The sequence below is a fragment of the Nyctereutes procyonoides genome, unplaced genomic scaffold (assembly GCF_905146905.1).
Source record: "Nyctereutes procyonoides isolate TBG_1078 unplaced genomic scaffold, NYPRO_anot_genome, whole genome shotgun sequence".
Lineage (NCBI taxonomy): Eukaryota > Metazoa > Chordata > Mammalia > Carnivora > Canidae > Nyctereutes > Nyctereutes procyonoides.
This window is the reverse complement of record NW_026575021.1, coordinates 7,466,966-7,488,433: the sequence shown is the minus strand read 5'-3', so window position 1 is coordinate 7,488,433 and position 21,468 is coordinate 7,466,966. Positions and strand designations below refer to the sequence as shown.

At 44.9% G+C, this 21,468-nt stretch overlaps 1 protein-coding gene across 1 annotated transcript; it reads left to right on the top strand.

Moving 5' to 3' along the window:
* The first annotated feature begins 1,535 nt into the window (after nt 1-1,535).
* Nucleotides 1,536-17,050, top strand: SRD5A3 (steroid 5 alpha-reductase 3). Its single transcript, XM_055341232.1, has 5 exons — nt 1,536-1,840; nt 9,297-9,439; nt 11,261-11,458; nt 14,799-14,933; nt 15,817-17,050. The coding sequence occupies exons 1-5, from the start codon at nt 1,620-1,622 to the stop codon at nt 16,074-16,076; spliced, it is 957 nt and encodes a 318-aa protein (XP_055197207.1). The 5' UTR covers nt 1,536-1,619; the 3' UTR covers nt 16,077-17,050.
* Nucleotides 17,051-21,468: the final 4,418 nt, after the last annotated feature.

Sequence of the window (21,468 nt, the reverse complement as noted above, 5' to 3'; positions counted from 1 at the left end):
CCACCCCAGTTCCCTGATGTTTATTCAACACACATGTAAGACATCTCATTGGGGCTAAGCGCAATAAGCCAGCTGCCTCTTCCCCCTCTCGCCCCTCACCTGCCACCCAATCTCAACAAAGTAAGCTCCAAAAAGGCAGTGGCATTGTCCTATATACCTCTCTGTCCTCACAGTCCAAAACAGTGCCTATCATATAAGAGGCATACAATCTTTTTTTAGAATTGACATTTTAAAGGTTTTTTTTAATTATCTTTTTTTTAAAAGATCTTATTTTTATTTATTCATGAGAGACACAGAGAGAGAGAGAGGCAGAGACACAGGCAGAGGGAGAAGCAGGCTCCATGCAGGGAGCCTGACGTGGGACTCGATCCCAGGTCCCCAGGATCACGCCCTGGGTGGAAGGCAGGCGCTGAACCGCTGAGCCACCCAGGGATCCCCAACATTTTAACGGCTTTTTAAAAATTACCTCAAAGGGTTAACTTTTCATTTACCGCAACTGAAAAACTCCATACTTAAATTGACTTTACTGACTTAAACTAAGTCAAAATTTAAAAAGTTTAAAATTGATGAGTCACTTACTAGCACTGTCATCACGTAGAGTTAAAAGCTGCCTCTAGGGAGTGCAAGTCTAAGGAAAGGAATGCCATTTTTAAAAATACGACCTTTAGCACTTTCACTTTTGGGTCCTTTGCAATTGCCTTGATTTTCTACTTTAGATGTGTAAATTACACACATTCCCAACATCCTAATACAACCCTTCATTGGGGGGACGACCCGCCTTCCTCATCAACATACACCCAGACCTTGTTTGCACTCCCAGCCGTGTATTTGAGAGTCAGCTTTTTTGCACTGACCCTCCCGTGGGTCATCTTTAGGGTCATCACCCTTAAGGGCGCTCCGTGTTCCTAGGCTTTATCACTATCGTGTGAACGTGGGCACTGATGCCACGACGTGTTGTTGCAACAGGATTTAACTAAACGCCCTACACTGGGCGGGATGAGCCCTGGGTGCTATGCTGTATGTTGGCAAACTGAACTCCAATTAAAAAATAAAAATAAAAAAAAATTTAAAAAATGTTTGTGAGTCGGGGGATCCCCGGGTGGCTCAGCGGTTCAGCACCTGCCTTCAGCCCAGGGCGTGATCCTGGGGTCCCGGGATCGAGTCCCCCATCGGGCTCCCTGCAGGGAGCCTGCTTCTCCCTCTGCCTGGGTCTCTGCCCCCTTCTCTCTCTCTCTCATAAACAAATAAATAGAATCTTTAAAAAAGAAAAAGAAAAACTAAACGCCGTAAAGTGAAGCGTTCAGGGTTGTTTCCACTTTTCCGCCGACAGTACCGCAGCAGCGCAGGCTTGGTGGCAGGTCTTCGAATCGCAGGGTTGGGCCGCTCCCGGGTTCCGCCGCAGGGTCCCGGAGTCGGGTTAGGAACCCAGCGCCGCCGCCCGGCGCCAGCGTGGCCCCGCCCCCCGGTGGGCGTGGTCACGCGCGTCCCCGCCCCCGCTGCGTCCCGACGCCCCGCCCCGCGGAGCCCGGCGTGCGGCGCGCGGGTGGCGGCGGCGGCGGCGGCGGCGGCTGCGCGGCCGGTGGAGCTCGGGGGCTCCGGGTCCTGGGAGGTCGGGGCCCATGGCTCCGTGGGCCGGGGCCGAGCTCTGGGCGCTGACGCCGCTGCGCGCCCTGTGGCTCACGCTGACCGCCGCCTTCCTGCTGACCCTGCTGCTGCAGCTCGTGCCGCCCGGCCTGCTCCCGGCCTGCGCGCTTTTCCAGGACCTGATCCGCTATGGGAAAACCAAGCGCGAGGGGCCGTCGCGCCCGGCCGCCTGCCGGGTCTTTGACGTCCCCAAGAGGTAACCGCGCCCCGGCTGCAGCCCGGGAAGCCGAGGCGCGGAGAGCCCGGGGCGCGGCTGGGGCGGCCGGCAGGGGGCAGCAGAGGCGGGCGCGGTCTCCCCGCGCGGCGCTGCCGGGGCCGGGCCTCGGGGCGCTGCGGCGTCCGCGTCGGGGACCGGGGCGGGGTGCGGGGGGAAGGGGGATGCCCGAGGCCCGCGGAGCGTCTCCCTCGGGGCAATGGCAGCGCTTCCGACTGTAGGCCTGGTCCCCGGGCGGCAGGTTAAAGCCTTTGGGCCCCCACTCTTCCCCCGCCCCCCTCCCCGCACTGTAGGGCGCATCATGTAGCTGGAGGCCCCTCCCTTGTGGACGCGAAGGCAGGCCTCAGTTTCCCCCATTTGTCCCTCCGACCCGCGAAGTCAGGACGGCGGAGGCGGCGAGCCGCGGGCCTCCCTTGATTCAATAAATATTTTAGTGCTTATTAGGAGCTAGGGACCGACCCTCCTCCTCGCTCGCACCTGGGCGCCCCCCCCCCCCCCCCCGCAGCGGCCCAAGCCTGAGCCCGCAGCTCTATCCGACTTTCAACAGACTTCACGACCAAGTTCGATGAAAGATTAAATCGTTAGGGCTTAAAGTAGGCTGCTTTCAGGAATCGTAAAGACGTGTTATAGTTTGCCTTTGTTTTTGTTGTTGTCGTTGTTGTCTTTTACTTTGAATTCGGAACACAGCTGGGAAGAGTCAGCCAAACACTTCTCGACGGTCTGGGGAGAAGCATTTCTGACTTTAAGATGCACCTCGGGCAGCCCGGGTGGCCCAGCGGTTTAGCAACGCCTTCAGCCCAAGGTGTGATCCTGGAGACCCGGGATCGAGTCCCACGTCGGGCTCCCTGCATGGGGCCTGCTTCTCCCTCTGCCTGTGTCTCTGTGTCTCTCATGAATAAGTAAATGAAATCTTTTTTTAAAAAAATGCACCTAAATGCATGTATGTAGGAAGGAGTCTAGAGGAATGTGAAAAGGTTTCTGATGTGTCAAAACACCGGGGTTATCGTTTGAACCTCTCAGAGACTGTCCCAGGTCCCCAGACAAGAATGTGGGCTGACTGTCATGTGGTTTCTGAAACGGAGATAACCCCCCCACTTGTGTCTGTTGGAGAAACAGTTGCCAGGTGTTGACGCTGAGAAGGAAGAACTGGGTCACCCAGGAGAGGAGGAAGGGGAATGAGGCCCTGGGAGGAGGTAGAGGTATTTAGCACAGGTTAGTCAATTTTTAATCAAGTCCGGTTGATCCTTTTCTGCTTTATAGCAGTGGCACTCCCGGATTATCACTTTTTTAATTGATAAAGTGAAGGGAAAAAAATTCTTTTTAAGATTTTATTTTTTCATGAAAGACATAAAGAGAGGCAGAGACATAGGCGGAGGGAGAAGCAGGCTCCATGCAGGGAGCCCAACATCGGACTCCATCCCGAGTCTCCAGGATCACACCCTGGGCGGAAGGCAGATGCTCAACCGCTGAGCCACACAAGCGTCCCGAAAAAAAAAAAGTTTTTTTTAAGATTTTATTAATTTATTCATGAGAGACACAGAGAGAGAGGCAGAGACACAGGCAGAGGAAGAAGCAGGCTCCATGCAGGGAGCCCGACGTGGGACTCGATCCCAGGTCTCCAGGATCATGCCCTGGGCCGAAGGCAGGTGCTCAGCCGCTGAGCCACACAGGTGTCCCAGAAAAATTATTTCTTAGTGTGAATTCTAACAACTTGTTTTCTGAATTTTGAAAAAGGTATTGGTGTCCCTAGATTAGACCCATTCAAATCATTCCCCACAGCCAACCATTTCTCGGGCTCCCGTACCCCAGCTGTTAATACTCAAGGGTACGACCACTAAGGAACAGACTTGGTGCTTTCCTTCATTCTTTACTACTCTTTGGGCTTGTTGCAGTTTCTCCCATAATTTACACCTTTGTCTTCTTTCAGAATTCTAGAGTAGAACCTCCCATGATGTCCAAGGGATGTTTTGTTTATTCAAAATTTAGACCATTTCTTTGAGTATTGGAAGAAGATACAGCAAGTCCAGGCCAATTAAAAAAAAGACCAAATGTGCCTAGTTACTATATTTAAATATTTTAACTTGTGCAAAATTCAATCATACTCTTAAAAGTGAAAATAAGCCCATGATTTTTACGCTTAGAGACAGCTGTAAATCACATTTCTGCATCTAAAAATGGTGCTTAGGTGATTTTGTTTGGGGTGTTTTTTTTTTCCTAAGGAGACAGGAATAACCTTAAATCAGTTCATGGCTTGTTCAGTTCTACAACCGATGTTGGGTAACGTTTTTTTCCTAAATTAAAGCGATGGTGCTTTTCTTGTTTTCCTTGTGCTTCATAGATTATTGACTTACCAGAAAGTCTAAATAAATAGGTGATCTCCGACATGAGTCAATGCTCTTGACTTGTGTGATGTTTATAAAAGTACTTCTAAATTTCCAAATGGCATCAAAGCATTGCAGTTGAATTAAGCTCTGGTAGCAAAAAAGCCATCCAGACTTTTCTCCCCAGGGTTCAGCAGTCCTAACCAGAGGTCCAGTGGACAGAATTCAAGGCAAACCTCCATTAGAAAAAAATTACATCTTCACTCACCTCTAGCCAAAATTCAGCATTTCCCTAATAATATATGTAATCAACAAACCACAATAGAACTAGCAGTACTTGCAATATTGGGACAACTTTTTTATTTATTTTATTTTTTTGGAACAACTTTTTTAATATCACATTAAGATTATTGAAGAGGGATCCCTGGGTGGCGCAGCGGTTTAGCGCCTGCCTTTGGCCCAGGCCGCGATCCTGGAGACCCGGAATCGAATCCCACGTCGGGCTCCCGGTGCATGGAGCCTGCTTCTCCCTCTGCTTGTGTCTCTGCCTCTCTCTCTCTCTCTCTCTCTCTCTGTGTGTGACTATCATAAATAAATAAAAATTAAAAAAAAAAATAAAAAATAAAACATTTAAAAAAAAAAAAAAAAAAGATTATTGAAGAAACCCCAGAACATTATTTTCATCACCACAGGAATGAATCACTGGATCTTGTTATTTGAGAACAGCAATTTAGCACATATATTACTATATCACAAATTTCTTTTTTGGTAATTATGTTATCTATGTTTCAATATAATTGGTTTCCTTGGTAATCTCTATGTATTTTGTGATACCATTTTAAGAAGTAGCCAGTACCCTTCAACAGACTACCAAAGGAATCCATGGAAGAAAAATGTAAAGAATCCCTGCTGTAGACTAAAAACTGGCCATAAGTTTACATTTGTCTTGTTATCACTTGGTTCAGTGCCTGACAAATAACAAGGTCCTTGATCACTATATTTTGAATGAATTTTAAGGAAAAAAGGGTTTAGTTTTAGTTGGTTTGTTGATTAACCGCTTACTCAGAATAACTTTGGATGAGATACCTTCTCTTTCAATTATTGAATCCGCATTTATAGATACTTGTGTGCCAGGAGCTTTGGTTCTTATAAGGCAGTAAATATGTGAACAAATCTTACAAAACAAGATAATTTTGTATTAAGTGCCTCAGAGAAAGTCCAGCAGGATTACTTGATCGTGAACAAAATGGGGATGGCCGTGACAGTGGCAGTGACAACACTGGAGAGAATGGTCAGGGAGGGGTGGGACAGGAGATGAGTTCACTGGGGGAGGCAGGGCTGGCTCACCAGGGCCCTGGTGGAGGTAAGATTCTGTTCTGAGTGTATGGAAAGCCATTGATGGCTTTAGGATGGGGAAGAAAGCATGGCATTCTGTGGTTCAGGTCTTGAAAGGATTGCCAGCCATCGTGTGGAGAAGACTGAATAAGAGGCTGCGATGATGGGTCAGGCAAAAGGCAGTGGTATGGAGTAGAGTGTTCACATAATAGCACCTCCTTGTCATATAGGCGGTCATGACATTAAAGCACTTAGCACGGGCCAGGCACCTAGTCAGAATTCAGTAAACATTAGTTCACGTCCTTAGCCCCATAACCCCCCTAGTGGCGCCTTGGATCAGTTCTAGCTATCAGCAAACATGTATTATAAGATCCTGCCTCCTGGCTCAGATTCATCCAGTGGCTTCCAACTCACTCACAGGAAGAGCCCAAGATCCTTTTAGTTTTGTTCCTACCACCTCACTGACTTTTGCCCTATAGTTACCCCCCCCATGTGGTACCACTCCAGTTTTGTGGGCCTCTCTATAACCTTCCTTCCCACCTCACAGGCCTTTGCACTGCCTGCCCCCCCCACCTACAAAGTTCTTCCCCCACATAGCCACGTGGTTTCTGTCCTCACTTCCTATAATTCTACTCACATATTACCTTCCCAATGAGGTGTTACCTCTCCACCCTGTTTAAAAGTATCATTCTACCGACTCCCATATTCCTTCTCTTCCTGGCATTTATTTTCTCCATAACAGTTACCACCTGCTGGCATGCTATAAATTTACTTTTGTGTGTGTGTGTGAGCATAAGTGCCAGGAAGGCTGGAATCCTCTGTTGTTTTCATTGCCGGATACCAAGAGCAGTCCCTAGCTCCTAATAAGCACTAAAATATTTATTGAATCAAGGGAGTGTTTGCTTGGTGCCAAGTCCTGTGTTACCATAAAGATCACCTTCTCCCTCTTCCCACAGGCTTGGAAAACAGTGCTACAGTTACGCAAAGTGCCAAGGGAGGAAAAAGAGGGAGAATGTCTAAAACAAAAAGAGTAGAGTTCTTAGATCTGTTGTTTGAGACTAAAGCTGGGTCTTTTTAAAAAGCAAGAGTTTTATGGAGCAAAAGATGTTTCTTATAGAGGGAAATCAGGCAAGCAAAACGAGGTAGAATGTGTAAAATGTAGGAATTAGAACAGCAATCTGTGAATCAGAAACATCAGGGCACAAGTAGGACATAGCAAGATGTAGCTTAGCAACTTCTCCCAAACATATTTGAGCAATTGGTTGACTTTAAGGTTGGTATAAATTGTCAGGAGTAATATAGGGACAGAAAAGCAGGTTCAGGCAGGTCTAGGTTGCATGAACTCGAAGGGCAGCAGTGTGGAGGCGTCTGGGAGGCTCAGTTGGTTAAGTTTCTGAATACCGATCTCAGCTCTGGTCTTGATTCCAGGGCCCCGCATGGAGCCCGCTTAAAAAAAAACAGTGCTTTTAACTTCAGAGTCATCCGGGCTGAGTCTGGAGCTAGTGCCGCCACTTAACTTAGCATCTAAGCCTTGGTTTTCTCATCTGCCACATGAAGATAACAAGATAACCAAATAAACTTTAAAGAGTTGTTTCTGCCTACTTACCAGAAGGATTTTTTTTAACTTTAAAAAGAGTGAAATGAAAAAGCAGTGCTTTGTGCATGTGTGGTAACATATACGTAACACTTAGCAATTTTTAGTCCTTATCAGATGTACAGTTCATTAGTTTTGAATACATTGACGTTGCAGTGCAGCCATCGCTGTCAATCTCCAGAATTTGTCCTCAGCCAGAAGGACTTTAAAATATGTTATTTAAGTTGCTCTGCACAAATGGCTCCCAACACACTGCGTAAAAGCCAGTGTCCTTTTAAGACCCTATAGCATCTGCTTCTCCCACATGACCGCCTAGCCCTCCCCACACAGATGTCCTTTACTGTTCCTCAGAGCCTTTGCGGTTATCATTTCCTCTGCCTAGAAAATTCTTTCTCTGGGCTTATTCATTCTAGCCAAATGTCGCTTCCAGATAGGCCACCCTTGACCACCCATCCAGAATGGCCTCCCCTCTGCACCTGCCCTGCCCCCTAACCCGACATTATGCTAGATATCCATAGCATAATGGATTTCATTTGTGGACAATATGCTGAAAGGTAAACTTCATCAAGGCAGAGACCTGGTCTGTTCACTGAGTTCCCAGATCCTAGAACGTTGCCCAGCATGTTCTAAGTTCTCACTAATATTTATGGAGAAATGAAGTGGGTAGAGTGGCTGGCCCAGAAGATACTTTTCAAAAGTTGGCCCCTCCCCTCGGTGTGGAAGCCTCCAGAGCAAGGTGCTGCTGACATTCTGCTCTGTTCCTGTAGCTCAGACCATACCGGGGCTCAGTTCTAGGAAGTGTGTCTTAAGAAAGACCCTGGAAGACAACCAAAAACCAGTGGCCAGGTGGGGGGGGAGGGGTACTGGAAATGACACAGGTGAACTCCTGAGGAAACTAAGTTCTTGAGCCCATAGAAGATTGGAATCAGGAACTACAGGCTAGGGATCCCTGGGTGGCTCAGCGGTTTAGCGCTTGCCTTTGGCCCAGGGCGCGATCCTGGAGTCCCGGGATCGATTCCCACATCGGGCTCCCAGCATGGATCCTGCTTCTCCCTCCTCCTGTGTCTCTGCCTCTCTCTCTCTGTGTGTCTATCTCTATCATAAATAAATACATCTTTAAAAAAAAAAAAAAACTACAGGCTAGCTCAGCGGGGGCAGATCCAGTGATAGAATTTGTAATAGTAGTTGGGAGAATTAAGTGAGTTGCTATGGAAGGATCAGATTAGGTCAGTATTCGTCAGACTGGATTGCAGGCACTTCTGGTACAAGCATATTCTAGATCATCTGGAAGAAAAAATCCCTGACGTCGATTTACTTTTGTGTGACTAATAAGACAAGGAGGTGGTTTAATACAAAGTGATGTGTCGAAGACCAAAGAAGACACCCTGCTGAGTCAGAAGGATTTTGAGTTGACTTAAAGAAAAATAGAAGTATAGGTTAAGGGACCTCAGAAGAACCCGTGTTCAGCGTTTGTGCTATAGTAGATGATTTCATCTCAGTAAACCAACATCCTCTTTCACATTACAGTAACATTGCTAATTCCAATTTTCATTGGCCCTGGCTTTATTTGTATTTTCATTTGTAACTGCATTGATTGCAAAATAGGCACTGTATTTGATGGGAGCTATAACCATCAGGAGTTGATACCTCATTTTATGAGTTAATATTTGTCATGTTATTATAAAAGTAATTTAGGAAAACACTGAATCAGAAGACCTTTAAGGTTCCTGGCAACCCTGAGAGCTTGTGGTTTTGCAAATCTTGTGTAACAGTTGTATGGCTATTGCAGCAACATTGCCCAGGATTTAGAAATCTTTCACACATTTGGCTTGAGTTGGCACAGTCTAGGTTCTCTTTGCCAGGGTCTGGTCCCCCCTACGTTGGAACCTGAGCCAACCCTGTTACCCAGAGATAAGAGAGATTGCTAATTGACCCTCTATCTAGGTTTAACAAGGTCAGTCACATTCCCGTTAACCTCAGGAGGCCTCTTTTACCTATGAGTTTACCAGTCCCATCATTTGAAAGATTTTAAAAGTCTGAATGCCTGCAGGATTCAGGTTCTATTAAAAAACCAAACTATACTTTGGGAATGGAGGAAAGAGGATCGGGAGCCTAAAAATATTCTTCCTGCACAATGTTTAAAGTGGACCTCCTCCTGATAACTGCCTAAACTGGTTTAACCTTGCAGGTATTTTTCTCATTTCTACATCATCTCAGTGCTGTGGAATGGCTTCCTGCTTTGGCACCTTACTCAGTCTCTGTTCCTGGGAGTGCCTTTTCCAAACTGGCTTCATGGTCTGCTCAGAATTCTCGGGGCTGCCCAGTTCCAAGGTATGACTCTGCTGACTAGTTAGAACCATTTCATCCTGTTCCTGTCTTTCTGCCTGCAGGAAGCTGTTCCTGGTATTTCACAGCCACCCCCGGGCTCCTCTGTGGGCCCAGGAAGGGGAGGGTGAGGGCAAGAAAGAGTCCTGCATGGTTGCTAGCTAGGTGGCCACAGGGGTGAGACCCCTGTGCTGAGATCACAGCACACTGAGAGTCAGCTGTTCGCCCCAGACTCCCAGCGGGTGCTGTGCTGTGTACAGGACTGGCTGTTCTCTCTGTGATATTTTTAGTACTATCGATAAATTTATACACTTTATACACTTCATTGGAAAAGCTCTTAGGATCCCTCGGGTTTGCCTTGAAACATTTGTCATTTCTATAGTTGAACCAAAGTCCTGTCTCAGAACCCCAGAAATAAAATAATTACTTTTTGATCGCCAGTTAAAAACGCTTGTTATCCTGTAAGCTTTAGTTATATAATAAAATTGACTGTACATAGTTGTTGACCAGAAAACTATTAGCCTTTAAATTCACCTCACTTTACCTCGGATAAAGGATACACAGAACAATTTTAAAAATTAGGACTTGAAGGTGAAAACCATAAGGTGGCCTCAATGTCAGGGAGAGCGTGAGGGGCAGAATTAGAAACAGATTGTTCTGGTGCTATCTCTGTCTTTTGTTCCCCCAGCCAAACCACTGGCTCTGTGGGAACAGTCCTTTCCTATATAACCAGAGGGACTTGTTGCAAACGATGACAGCCAGAAGGGAAGACCTATGCAGATTGTACTTGGAAGGGGAGGAGGCCTCAGCATATCCTACTTCACCCACTAAAACTCTATCTCTTCCTTTGTTTACTGTGGGGTTCACTGGGGCTCTGGTATTTGGAGGGTTGGTTGTGAGGAGTTTTATTTGTATATTTGTTTTAACCTATTCCTAAGGAGTTAAAACTAGGATTTACTATATGCAAAATACAAAAACACCCAAAGCTATTCTGTACTGATAGAAGTCTGGATAGGCCTTACCCATGGGTGGGGAGGCAGTGCCTGGAGGGGAATACAAGGGAGTGCTAGTTGTGTTCTGCTTCTACGACCTGGGTGCTGATTATATGGGTGGAATACGTGGTTTAGTTTGTAAAAATCTGTTAAGCTGTATCCTCACTGTATTCTTGTGTGTGTGTGTCTGTGTGTGTGCATGTGACATTCATTTAAAAAAACATCTAGGTGTTATGTCATTTTAAAAACCAGCATTACTTCCAAATTCTTTTGGTAAAGGGAATGAAAGACAGGTAGGAAGATAGATCTCAAGGCTCACACAGTCCCCTGAAAATATAATTGTCTCTTTTTTTAAAAAAAAAATATGGAAAGAAATGCATAATTCCCTCTGTCTTTGTTCCTGTCCTCTTTTCCCCTTCTTGGCGTGCCTGCGTCTCGTCTCCCTGACTCAGGGATCCCACCAGCTGAGGTTGTTAGAGGTCATCCAAGCATTCTCCTGACCATCTTCATCTGGCTTTTAGTTCCAGGAACCAGAGATCCACAGATAGCAGGTTCTGAGTGCACAGACTCCTTCACAGTGACATACGTGTAACCGGAAGGCTTTCACATGATGGAGAGTCCAGAAACCTGAGTTTGTGACTAGCCAAATTCCTTAACTTCACATGGCCCACTTCCTCATGACTTAAAAAAAAAAAAAAGTGTTACGCTAGATTTTTAGGGTCCTCTCCTAGCTCTAATCTTATTTAAAAAATCTGTTTAACAGCAGAGGAAAAAAATCTAACTTTGGGTTAATCCTGGAAGGAGAGGTGCTAACATGTTGCATTCTGAATTATAGGGAGTGAGCTGGCGCTGTCTGCATTCTTAGTGTTAGTATTTCTGTGGCTACACAGTTTGCGAAGGCTCTTCGAGTGCCTGTATGTCAGTGTCTTCTCCAATGCTGTGATTCACGTCGTCCAGTACTGTTTTGGACTTGTCTACTATGTCCTCACCGGCCTAACTGTGCTGAGCCAAGTGCCAATGGATGGCAGGAACGGTGAGTGGTCCTTGGGGTCTTCTGTTAGCTGAGTCACACTGGGCCTATGAGGTACTTCTCAGGCAAAGCAGTCCACCAAGCATTACAGAAGTTTGAAAGTAGACCTGCCCAACCCACTTTTCATTTGAAGAGTTTGAACTCAACTGGTAGTTAGAAAATGTCAACATGCCCGAGGGGATATATGTTAACTATTAAAAGAATTGCTAAAACCTGAAAGATGCCAACTTAAGCACTAATGCCTATAGTAAAGGTAGTAAGTGCCAGGTGTTCAGGAGGCTTGGTGTAAGGATGAAGAATTGGGATGTGGATCTCCCTTGGTGGGATTGAAGTCCGTGAACTCATGCGGAGTTACTCTGGGAAGACAGAGGGAGTATGGTTAACAGTTGGACAAGAAACAAAGGAGCACCCAAGAACAAGAAAAAGGGTCAGCAAAGAAAGTTGCCCCAGCAAAGGCTCCGTCTCCCTGGGGTGCGGGTGTAAAAGCAGAAGGGTGGTGCAGGATTAAATCTCAGAAAACCCAAGGAGGAAGGGCTAGTGGTGAAAAGTAGTGATTTGAAGAGGGAATAGAGAGCCATTTTGTTGCCATTCAGTTCCTACGATTATTCTGATTATAACAAAGCTTTCCTTCAAGGGAGGCAGCCTGAGCGGAGAGGACAAAAGAGTACTGTAGTGAGTCAGGATTGTGTCTGAACGTTTCTGAGCTTCCACTAGCCAGGAAGAGGGAAGCAAGACCATGACCTTGGTTCATGTGGAGGAAATGAAGTGTGTTTTGGGTGTGTGGGGTGGGGAGGGAGGCTGGAGATCTTACACATTAGGGCTGTCATTTTTGTAAAACCCATGCATGCTTATTACACAGAACTCAAGTCGTTTGGGGTGACTGAAGTTAGATTTTAGTGCTGAGGCTAACCTCACCCTGGGCCTTTGGTATCCCTCTGCCCAGATGCTGTACGGAGACCAGTCATGACTGTTTTCTCTAAGTTCAGGTCTTCACATTTCCTAGCCATCCTTGTAAATAGAGTCCAAAGTCTAGATGTTTCCAGTACTTGGGGAGTGTGCTTTCTCCTCAGGTTTGATTTCAGCTTCAGAGTAGCCCCTTGAACATCCTCTCTGTTGCTATAGCACAACCCAAGGCCTCCATGGCTTGAGAAATGATCTTTCTTAATTCATGAATTATTTATTGGCTTCAGCCACTCAGCTAGCATCTCTCCATCTGGTTCCAGTGAATTTAGCCCGGTCAGTGTTTCCTCCCTGAGCTCTCTGCTGTGGCCTTCACGTGCAGCCCATATCAAGAGCTTACCTGTTATTCATGGTGAACGGTAATAGGATTTCCACCCAAAGGAGCTTTCCGAAGCACTTGGCTAACCCACCAGCTTTCACTGTGTTAGCCTCTGTTGGTATTCCATGTCTCCTCTGGAGCTTCACCTGCTAGCTTGACCCCAGCTTTTGCCCTCCCTTCTATATAAACAGTCAAGAAGAGGCAGCTGAAACACCCACAAAAATCACTTTCTAGACATTGCTTTCTGAAACTTCTGTTTCATCTGCTTCTCTCTCAAGAAGTCCCTCTGCAGGCATTTGGGACAATATGGGGACAACTGGCTTCTGGAATTCATTGAGAGAGAATACACTGGGACATTTGCCAGCTGCAGAGTCTGACAGGAATAGCCTGGGCTTGGGAGTCAGGGGCACCTGGGTCTGAATTCTGGCTTACTTAGCCACCCTCAGCCTCAGCACCTTCATCTGTAATTAGGGGCACATCCTGATATCAGAGGGTTCTTGTGAAAGAGAAAGAACATCTGTAAGCTGCCCAGACCTTCTCGTCTCCTTATCTTCAAAGTCTAGAAGGTCTTCCTCCAACCACGCTCCATTACACTGCTGTATTTTATTTTCCCCAGGATGCCATCTCTACCTAAACTTGTCTCGGTTATTGATTTGCCTACTTGTTTCTGTCTGCCCCTTGCCACTGGAATGTGGCCTCCTGAGGCCTGAGATCTTGCCTTACTCACTGCTTTATCCCTTGTGCAAGATGCCAGGCTCGGTAGACACTCAGTAATTAAAGAGTAAATAAAGAATTAAATACCACACAGATTGGACTCTCAGCCTTCCACCTGCCTCCCCTTGTCTGCATTATAATTCCAACTTAGTCTTTGCAGTCTTTCCCTCAGAGGTACTTTTCTCTGAATCAGAGTGGGTGAGTTGGCAGTGACGTGAACGCTCAAACACTTGCTTCAGTTTTTAATCCTAAAATGATTTGCTCTTATAGCCCTCCAATATAAAACTATTTTTCATATTTTGTTTATCATTAACCTATAAAAATATAACCATTCCATTAAATGGTAAGTCTAGTAAACATTAAGGTCTATCGGAAAGTGTTTATATAGGGCAATTTTTTTAAAGAAATGAACACAGGTTGGTGGACTCCTATTAGTCATGAGCCGTCCTCACCTGAGTCCTACTGCAGTGCCCCTAGGGAATAGCAGGATTCCTGGTTCTCTGACCTGAATCAGCTCCATAAGGTCTCTCTCGGTTCCAGACCCTCAGGCTCTTCCCCTCAGTCAGTCCACAGTCAATGGACACTTTGTTTCTTCAGTCAAGTTCCTAAGCAGCCTGACTGCTTCCTGCTGACCATAAGGAAGTCCTTACTTTGTTTTCTGACCCCAGTCCTCAGAAGACCTGCTTTCTTCCTGTCGTCTTGGTAGCTGGAGAAGAAAGAGGAAGAAGATACTTTGAGTGTTTCTACTTCTGAACTAAATCTATCCTGGCTCTTTCTAATCAGAAAGGGAAACCGTTTGGGTTTTCACCTTGCAGTGATTATTTCTCCTCTTTTGCGAAGTCCCGCTGTGAGCCTTTACTTCCAGTGGTTTTCTTCATTGGCCGGAGCCAGTCAAGTCAGTGTCCTGCATGCAGGGTCCCCCCTGAGTGGCTTAAGGTGGCAACTCAGGGTGAGATTCCTTTAGGAGTGTTTTCCTGACAGTAGACTATAAGAAAGAAGACATAAAACCAGGCTTAGAAATATAAATGCAAAGCAGTCTTTGCAAGAGCGTGTCACAGGAGTAGGACACAGAGCCAACCTCTGTGCTTGAAGCATTTGAAGAGGGAGCAGGAGAATGTGTTCATGTGGTAGGAGCTGCCCCTGGCTAAAGAGCATACCCCTTCGCCCACAGGGACAGGGTTCTCCCCTCCAGACTTGGTAAATTATATCAGGATAATTTTCTAGTCGTGAGGAACTGGATAAGTGGACAATTGTGTCCTACGAGCTGTATACTTCCCTGAGCCTCTCAAATTTTGCAGGTTGGCTGATAAGCTAATTCTTTTTTTTTTTTTTTTTTTTTTTTTTCTGTAGTCTATGTGATAGGGAAAAATCTCTTGATGCAAGCTCGGTGGTTCCATATCCTCGGAATGCTGATGTTTATCTGGTCGTCTGCCCATCAGTACAAGTGCCACGTTATTCTTGGCAATCTCAGGAAAAATAAAGCAGGTGAGATGTCTTTTAGAACCTCTGCATGTGCATTTTAACCCTCAGAAGTTCATTGTGTCTGTTTATCTTTTCCTTTCCTGCCCTAAACTAATTGACTAAGCTGTCCAATACTCATTTTTGATAAGACACCTCTCTGGGTCTTGATCTTCCCCTTTGTAAAATGAGAGCGTTCTGCTGAAAGATTTCTGTGGCCATCTAGCCCTGACATTCTATGGTTCTATTCTGTGCCCGTATTTGGGGGCCTGCACTGCAGATATGGGCCTCACCAGCATGTGAGCATTCGTATCATCATGCTGAGTTAGTGTCATTCCAGCCAAAGCAAAAAAACCTGACTTTTTAGCTAGCTCATGTTGACTTGCCACAGATACAGTTTTTATTAGTTTTTTTGAAGTATCAAAAATGGTATAATACTGTTCAACATTTATAAAGTACTTATGCTATGCCGAACCCTGTTCCTGGTGCTTTACATAGCTTCACAGCACTCACTTGAGGTGAGAACAGTCTCCTCCTCGCTATACAGGTGAGGAAACTGAGGCATGGAGGTGTTAAACAACTTTTCCAGAGTTCCATGACATGTAAGTGGTAGAGTCAGGATTTGAACTCACGCTGTCTGGCTCTGCAGTCTGAGCTCTAATGACTAGGTAGGAGACTTGGTGGAGAAACAGGCTTCCCTCTGTGCTTATCTTCAGTCGATGGTATAATTTAAACCTGTAGCTTTTTAACACATAGTCAGTTGACAGTGGAAGTGTGACAGGAAGTGGGTTTGCACACAGGTCTGTGATCTTTTTTTAAATCAGAGTTTTTGTAAATTACTTGGGGCCCGAGGTGGTAAGCTTGCTTTCCACAACTTCTATGTTCAGGAAGTCTTCTGTTTCTGTTTCAGGAGTGGTCATCCACTGTAACCACCGAATCCCTTTTGGGGACTGGTTTGAATATGTTTCTTCCCCTAACTACTTAGCAGAGCTGATGATCTACATCTCCATGGCTGTCACCTTTGGATTCCACAACTTAACTTGGTGGCTCGTGGTGACATATGTTTTCTTCAGCCAGGCCCTGTGTGCTCTCCTCAGCCACAAATTCTACAAAAGCAATTTTGTCTCCTATCCAAAGCATAGGAAAGCTTTCCTGCCATTCCTATTTTAAGATAACCTCAGTGTTGCATGAAGAATGCAAGCCAGGTGACAGGTTCACTTCCTCAGGACAACAACATCTAGGGACCAAAGTACAGTTCCTGCAGATGGTTTGAAACTCTGTGCTCCTTTTTTATACCCACAAGTCTTCACTGAATGAACAAAGCAATACTGCTCAAGAAAATGAATCTTCAAAGAAGAAATACTTCTGGCAGACCTGGGAGTGCCATGTCTACCTTCGGAGGCTTTATTAAAACCAACCCACTGCTAAACAGTAGATGAGACTTCTCCAAGCTGGCTCAAAAGGGAAGTACCAAGAATATATAGACACTTCACACATGCACACACATCCCCAGAGGAGGGGAGAAGACCATCCATGGCTTGGTTTTTGTTAGGGACAAATGAGCGGGACTACATAATAAGCAACATAGTAGGTGCTGAGTAACTGTTGTATTTCAATAAAAAGCAGAAGAGTTTGAAAATAACAATATATAATTTCACACCAACAGATTCAGGGAAAAATGAGTCTGTTGGAGATAGTTTACACTTTCACATATGGCCACCAAAATTTCCAGTTATGTAACCAGCAATCGTGGTTTCCACTCATTTCCCCCTCAAATCATAGGCTAACAGGAGGTTTGAAATCTTTTATTTAATACCTTTTTTTGACATCTCTTCCAAGGAAGTACCTTTAAAGTGAAAGCAACTGAAAATAAAATATTTTTATATCGATGTGTAAAGAGCCTTCAGTGAATAAATCAACCTTCGCTGCAGACTGGATAGAGCTATAGCCTCATTCATATCCAGTTATTCAAACTGGATTAAGCTTTGCCTGAGTTTAACTACCGAACTATTTTAATGCAGTGAATCTGAAGATTTTGGGGAATAAAGTTTACACTAAAAAAGTTTATGTTAAAGGAAAAAAAACATAATTAAATCAAAGGGAAATAACTGCATGGTTTAAAAGAAAAACAACTTGAAAACTAATGCTAAGCCCGAGCAATGCAGTAAAAATGGTACAACTGTGCAGCATAAGATTTCCTGGTTTAGTGACTGGGGCATCAACTTGATTGCTTTTGTGCAGGTGTCATAGTCTACTAAAGTTTTGCACTAATATGCACCTAGCTGTGGGAGAAAGAACCTTGTCATTAATCAGACACATCATCAAGTGCAGCCTAAGAATGTTCTCCCATCCTCACCCTTGGAGTTGTAAACCAAAGCCGTTAACTGAGATTCTTCTTAATCCAGATTTTCAATATATGTATATGAAAGCACATTCTAAAGTTTTAAAAATAATTCTGCTGTAGCATTTCCTCTCCCATCCACCAAACCCCACTCCACTTGGTTGCTCAGTCTATGCAGATAAATGATGTATTCATTTCATTCATCATTTAGGTTTGCCATCCTCAGGACCAGGACTCAAAGCTTCCTACACCGGAAATGGAAAGCATGTTGCCATCTGGGCTTAATTCCCACACAAATGGCCCACATAATTTTTAATAGCAAACTATTTGGGGAAAGATGTATTTTGCTGTAGCATGCCCTTTCATACCTACATTAGTCAAGAATGTGAGTGATGTTCTGGAATCTCACTGTACTTTTAAGTAAAAGGACGATATCCCCTGTGAGGAACCCTATCAGGGGCGGTTAGAAGGCGTTCCCAGTCCCCTTGTCTCAAGCCTGCTGTTCCCTACTGTCCCTCACATTTGCTTCCATGTCTTTTACTTCCCCTCTCCCTTCCTTGCCCAAACACTGTGCTTCTTAGGTGGAGGCTGAAGACGAAGTAGGGATGTCCTTAAACGGGTTCAGAACAAAGTGGTCTTGGTTGAAAGCTTAACCATGGAGAATAGTTGAGAACTGTGCTGTGCTTGTGAGATCGCGAGCGGCATTGCTCTGTGTGTAATGAAAATGTCCTGTGCTCCCAGACAGGGAGCAAACCCCTCCTGGGGAAAAGCCAGAAATAGGTTGGGCGCTGGAGTCCCCTAATCTTCCTGCCACCATAGTCACCAAGACTCAACCCTTCATTCTATTACTACTGAGTTAGCGGAAATGACACCAGACTACCTCCCAACAGCATTCCCTGGCCTAACTACTGACTGTACAAGTGTGCTGAGAATAGCCTTTGCTTCTGTTAAGTCTCCAAGTTATAGCTCATCCTCCATACTAACATTTGCTGTCAGTGAGCGTGGATCATTTTGTCTCCAGAGGGCTGTGTCCTATGTTACGTTTTTAACATGAAGAAGGATGATTGCTAGAATTCCTACCAAAAAAGAGGGAGGCCTTTTTAGATATTTGTATGACACTTAATAGTTTAAGGAGACTGTAAATATTTGTATGACTACCTGAGAATTCAAGGACATTGATAAGTAATGGACCTCAAAGTGAACCAATATATTAAAGATCTTAGGGGCACCTGGATGGCTCAGTGGTTGAGCGTCTGCCTTTGGCTCAGGTCATGATCCCCGGGTCCTAGGATCAAGTCCCGCATTGGACTCCCCTTAGGGAGCCTGCTTCTCCCTCTGCCTGTGTCTCTGCCTCTCTCTCTGTGTCTTTCATGAATAAATAAATAAAATCTTTTAAAAATAAAGATCTTAAAATAGGAAATGAGCAAGTAGAAATTTTTTACACCTGTCTAAAGCAATTTCTGCCCACCCTTTCACATTGCTTATCGGGGAAAAAATCATTTAACTGGTTTCATAAATTACATATATTAGTCTAACCTAAGATTTTTCTAATAAAGGGACAAGAAACGGGGGGCCTGGCAGTGATCCACAACTAATTCATGTTATACGTACTTCATCACATTTCTCAAATACCGATGATCTAGAAAGCCAGGTATTGATTTTAGGGAAAGCAAAATTTAATTCTCCCAAGTAAAAACTGAATTGCAAAGAGCCATTCTATGCATACAATTGAGAAAGTGTAGTATTAAGTCTCTTCCTTGATAAAGATTCTCAAGTCTTGAAGCAGGGGACAAAAGAACACAAGAGATTTCTCGGCAGAAAGACAAAGCTGCCTCGAGTCTAGCCCTCTGGTAAAACTTCATAGCATGTGTGCAGTTTTTATCAGGGCTCCTTGGCTACACCACACCTTTCTGGGAATTAGACAAGCTACCTCTCAGAACTTCCCCATAGCAGCAGAGCATGAACTTTTGTGGGCACAGAAGGCTGCTGGGGATGGTTCTGTAGCTCCATGGGCAGTGCTCGGGCCAGATCCCAGCCCCACCTCACCCTTTGTGCCTGGTGTCCTTTGTGCCATGCTCCAACTGCACGACCTTCCATAGCTTAGAGACCAGCTGCTGCCTATCTCTGTGCAGATTCTGTTCACTCCTGAAAAAAGCAAGATTCGATTTCATGGAATCATCTTGAGAATAAAACTAGGAGAAGGGGGAATGAAGCAGTCAGTGCAGAACATCTGTGCATCCACTTACAAAAACGGGAATTTGGTGGACAGCAGGTGAGTGACCCTCAAACAGTAGAATGTTGGTTTAGGTGCTCTAATTCCAGCCCCACATAGAGAAAATATTTTGCTTGCTTTCTGACCACCAGCTCCTGTCTTTCCAGCTCATTGTTCTAGGACTGCAACTCCAACCGTCTTCCCACCCTATTGAGACCTCCAGTCTATTAATCTCATGGCATTTTTATTGTCCTTCGCCCATAAGTCTTCTCTAATCTCTTTACCCTGCTTAAATTCCAGGCAAATCACTATGATCATTCCTTCATATATGTCTTCAACTCTTGCTTCTTACACTGCCTCTTCCTACAAATTTAGCAAAGCCACAGCCCTGGTTAGATCGAACTCTTCCCGTGTGTGTGCCCACACAACTAAACAGTGGCTAGAGAAATACAATCCACAGACAGCCCACTTCAAATCCATGACCACTAACTTCAAGTGGTCTTCAATGCCTCAATCATACTAAAATCCTCTAGTCCGTTCACTCTCCCACTCTGCTGACTGTATTACATGTGTGTCCTCAGGAAAATGAAGCTACTGGAAGAGAACTCCCCACAGGTTACCACCACCACCTCCTCCACCCACCTAAGACATCTGTTCCTCCATATGCTTTCTCCTGTTACTATTATTGAAGGATCCTTTTTTAAATGTAAAATCATGATTCTCGTACAAATATAAAATGAACATGCGCCAATAATTTTAACTCATTAAGGGATGAAGGAACCAGTAAATATTAGAACCAGTTCAAAGAATTCCTAACAGACAAATAAATGGATAACGAGGCATGCCAAAATGAATGTAATAGATGCAAATTAATTGCTTATTAGTTGCAAAACTAGCATCTACACAGTAGGGGAGGGAACGCAATTGTACCTCCATCAGACAAAATTCATTTGTATGCCAAATGAAAAGAAGTATTTGCATTCCTATCAGTGGTCTATCAGTTGTAAAATAGCTCAAAGACTCGGGGTAGAGAACCCAGAGTGTGCTAGAAAGGACACCAGTAATATTTTTGTTCACTTGAAAATCATGACAATTTTTTCCTGAAACTATAAACAATATCTCTGGATTTCTTCCCAAAGCCAGGTCCCCTACTTGAGCCCTAGATTCTACATAAGAATGCCTGACCATTCTTCCTCCCACTAGATCATCACATTTTTGCCCTTTCCTCAACATTTCTTTAAGCAGAACCTAATCTCATTCCCCTTACCAGATAACAAGCTTATTTCTGGGCTTGTTTTGTGTATTGGCTTTGGTTTGTTTTTGGTTTTTTGGTTTTTTTGTTGTTGGTGGTGGTGTTTTTTTATTTTTTATTTTTTTGCAACAAAACTAGAAAGATTTATTATATTCGGACTAGCATTGGTTCTTCTCCCACTGACTTGAGTCACTGTGTAGGCCTCATGACTCCAGTGAAACTGCTCCGGGAAAGATTTCCAATGACCCTACTAAAGCCAGTGGTCTGTTCTCAGTATCCATCCCAACACAGCAGCAGCAGCTGGTCACTTGCCCTACTTGTCTACAAGACACCCCCCCCCCCAGTTGGGCTTTCCCCCTAGCTCCCTGGCTGCTCCTGCCCACATTCCTCTACTGACTCCTTCCCCCTTTCCTAACTTCCGAATGCTTGGAGTGTGCAATCCACAGTTCCTGGTTCCTCTCGCTCTCTGTACTCGGTGACCTCATCCAGTCTCAGGACTTTCAAGTACCGTTTATGTGCTGACAACTCCCGTGTTGACATATCTGACCTAAACATCACTCCTGCGCTCCAGGCTCGTATACCCAGTTGTCTACTTAAGAACTCTCTCTGATGTATAACAGATATCTCAAGTTTTGACATGATTTAAAGTTAGGTTCTGACTTTCCATCTCCCGCACCTGATCCACCTACAGTCTTAGGTGGATCTTAGTCTTACTTTCTCAAAGCAAAAATGATAACATCTTCCTTGCTTTTTCCCT